At 42.7% G+C, this 3,630-nt stretch overlaps 1 gene segment (V, D, J or C); it reads right to left on the bottom strand.

Moving 5' to 3' along the window:
• Positions 1-2,002: 2,002 nt before the first annotated feature.
• On the bottom strand, positions 2,003-2,577 carry Travl-ps2 (T cell receptor alpha variable like, pseudogene 2). The segment is given in 2 exon segments: positions 2,003-2,388; positions 2,526-2,577. Coding segments are annotated over 2 exon segments (438 nt in total).
• Between the last annotated feature and the right edge of the window lie 1,053 nt (positions 2,578-3,630).

Below are 3,630 nucleotides of genomic sequence, written 5' to 3'. Positions count from 1 at the left end.
GTCCCCACTCTATTGCCTATACTCACTCAACTTTCAACTGTTCCGACTCCAGTCTGAGTAAAGGTGAAACATGATCACCAATCCTGGCTTTTCTGCAGAGACAAACCAGAAATCCTTACCCTTCCTTCCTCCTTAGCCAAAACCACTGGGAATTCACATCCACAAAGCATCACAGAAAAACAAAATCAAAACAGATTTGTGAGACTGAAATGTTGCATTGGGTCCTGGAGAGCCAACGGCCCCAACAAAGGCTTATCCGATGACACAGCTCTGGGGATCTTGGCAGGAGTCAGGAGGAGAAGCATGAGAGTGAGGAGCTTCTGTATCTCAATGTTCAGTGATGCCATTCACTGTCACAGGAGCATGGCCACAGTTGATGGTCTGCAGTTATTGGTAGAGTTTTCAGAAAAACAAAATCCGTCCGTAAATCACCTTTCTCTTACAAAACCATGACTATATCAGAATTTCCTGAAATAATATTTCTTTATTCAGACACTGAAGGCATGGAGACCCCCACACACAATTGACTGCAGGCTGAAAATGCGTCTGGCAAAGGAATTTATGTCAAACCTCAAACTCCAAAAGCAGACATTTGCTTGCCCAGCACAGGAAGACACGGAAATGGTTATTGTTATGCTATTCTACATCAATCTGCCGTAACTCTCTCTCAGCTCTCTTTAAATAATTTCCAGTCTTTCAATCCAGAGGAAGCTCAGGGTTCTGCCTCAGGGTACCCAGAGTTTCCAAATTCTGTGTGGTACACCTATAAGTATGCCTTGCCTCTCCTGCTGACTTGCAAGCTCAGTCTTTATGTTCTGTGAATCCTACCCCAATCAGATACAAATGCTGTTTGCAATTTCTGACTCTAGTTTAAAATAAGGAGAGAAGATTTTGAAGGACCCTGGAAGGTCACTTATTGGTATTTTGAGATATATCTCTTGGCTAAAAGCCAACTGGCTTTATTTTCCTTTGTAATTTTCCCTTTTTGATACTGAAAATCTATTCACTGTGGATGAGAGTAAGAGAATTTATAGCCTTCACATTCTTACATTAAACATCTTCCACAGTGCGTTTGTTCATTTTGTTTTCCTGAGAAAGAGTTCTACTATGTTGCCAAGGCTAGATTCCCAATCCTAGGCTCACATTCCTCCTCACTTAGCTTCCTAGGTAGTTTAGGGCTACCACAACATCAACTCTATGACAAGAAAATATTTAAACTTATAAGACAATGAAAGTTTTTCCATTAAAAACCTGGTTGGCATTTATTTCTACAGCACCAAATGAGTAAAGCTAGCAAAGTATTATGCAATGAGAGGTCCTTTTTCAATTCTGTGCATTGCAGATGGCCATAAACATGGAAGCTGATTTTATATGATAGAAATTTTACATCCATTTGATATTTTCTTCATCTATGAAATATACATGTGAAATTATTTCTTTAGTGAAGGTTACACATTTTCACTACATGAGGAAATTGAACTCTTCCTTCCCCACTGATGTCATCTGTCTATTGTGGACACTACTGCATCCTTGTGAAAACCTCCTGCTTTGCATACTTGAATTTGTTGGAGATAGATGAGGATATGAGAGGCAAAACAAGAGGAAGTGGTCATGTGAATCACCACTACTCTGGTCATCCGAGGAAATTGATGGTAAAAGAAAATTCTACATTATTTCTATCCCAAGACCAAAGTCAATGTCTCTTGACACTGCACTATAACACCACACATTCAGAACACTGTTGACAAGAGTGCAGGGAGACAGCCTCTGTAATTTATAGTTGCCACAAACCAATCACACAGAGAACTATTTATACAAACACTCATCTAAACTAGCTAAGGGAATAGATGGAAGACGCCAGCTGCTCTTGAGGGAGACTGGAGAAAGCAAGCCATGACTCCAGCTTGGTCTGTCTCTGGACCAATGGTCTAATCCTCACACTCACTGAGTGACCTCTTCACCTGCTCCTGCACATGACAACTCCTGTGCATCTCTGCCAGGCTCAGCCCGCAGCAGGGCTTTGCTGGAGCCTCAGCTGCAGGTTTGGGTCTGGGCTGCAGGTGTGTGGAGAGCACTGTGCCCTTGCTACACAGAAGTAGGTGGCTGAGTCTCCAGGCTGAGAGTCTTCGATGTGCAAGGAGAGCTGTTTCTCACTTTTCCTGAGGAAGACTGTGAATCGTCCATCTTTCTTTTTACTGGATCCTGAATATATGGTCATCAGGAGTACAGGGCCTTCCCCAGGGAACTGCTGATACCATGGGAAGTAGTCAAAAGCACTGTTCTCATAACTGCAGTTCAGAACTGTGGTTCCTCCTTCCCAGACTGTCAGAGATTGGGGACTTTGTTTGACCTGCTGCTGGTCACGTCTCTCCTGCTGGCCACTCACCTCTGTGTAGAGAAATAACAACTGTTGTTAGCTTCCCAGGAATTACTTCCTGCTTATGATAGCATGACTTCCTGGTGCCCCAATTCTCTTGTGCCTCCACATTAATCCCATATCCTTGGGTTTCTCCTCCATGACTCACCAGCCAGGTGAAGGCCTAGGAGTAAAAATGATGCTGTCAGGATCTTGTCCATTTCTCCTAGACCAAAGTTTGTGGGGAACTCAGGTGGCCTTTTTTTCTCCCCACAGAGCACTGTCTCCACCTTCACAGGCACCTCAGTTCTTTCAGCAGGCTCTACCCTTCACAGCACACTAGTCTAAGGCTATTTCTGACAAAGGAAGCACTTCCTGTTCTGCTCAAATTTGTTTTGATGAAAATTGAGTCATGAGGATCACAAATCCCTTCCTTATAAAGACATTGCACAGGGTGGTAACAATGTGTGCTGTTATGGCCACCAAGCAAAGCAGTATAGACATTGATACATCCACAGATCAGTGCTTGGCTCAAACATCATCAAAGAAGTCTTCTTAGAGCAGATGGGAATTAACACAAAGCCCCACTGGACAATGTACATAGAGTGAGAGACTTTGGAACACTCAGCTCTAAATGGGACACTCTCACCAATGTACTCCCATCAAAGTTAATGAATCTATTTTTAAGACGTAGAAAGACTGTAAGAGTCAGAGGTTGTGAACAACTCCAAGGAACAGTATTTTCTGTAAACAACAGGACTAATGCGCATGTGAATTTACAGAGATTGTAGTAGCTTGCAGGAAACGTGCAAAGGGTCAGAATAGGAAAATCCAAGCACCAGGAAAGGGAAGTGAATTCGGGATGTCGCCATTAACCAAGATGCTCTTTGCAATGAATAGCTGTGTGTCTAGACAAGACAATGAAAGAATGAGTGTGGACAATGCTCCCAATTCAGTCAGAGAAGATCCTGACTGAGGAGATGTTTTAACTCTCTTCAAATCATGAGTAGATTTCCCAGTGGGAAGGATATATAACAATTCTAGGCTCAGGTCATATCAGCGTGGCAGAATAACAGACAAGGTATGGGTGACTGCATTGCAAATGTACATTAGAGGAATTGATGTGGCCCTGTCTTGAATCTGGTAACATTTAATTCTAAAGTCTTATTTGTCAGTCCTATGATCCTGGGATAGACAGATGCAATATTTTCAATTAATCAGTTTGCCCCAGTGGAGTATTATCAGGTCTATCAACCAGGTTCCATAGTCAGTCC

The sequence above is a fragment of the Rattus norvegicus genome, chromosome 15 (assembly GCF_036323735.1).
Source record: "Rattus norvegicus strain BN/NHsdMcwi chromosome 15, GRCr8, whole genome shotgun sequence".
In the NCBI taxonomy this organism is placed as follows: domain Eukaryota; kingdom Metazoa; phylum Chordata; class Mammalia; order Rodentia; family Muridae; genus Rattus; species Rattus norvegicus.
This window is presented reverse-complemented; position numbering and strand designations above follow the sequence as displayed.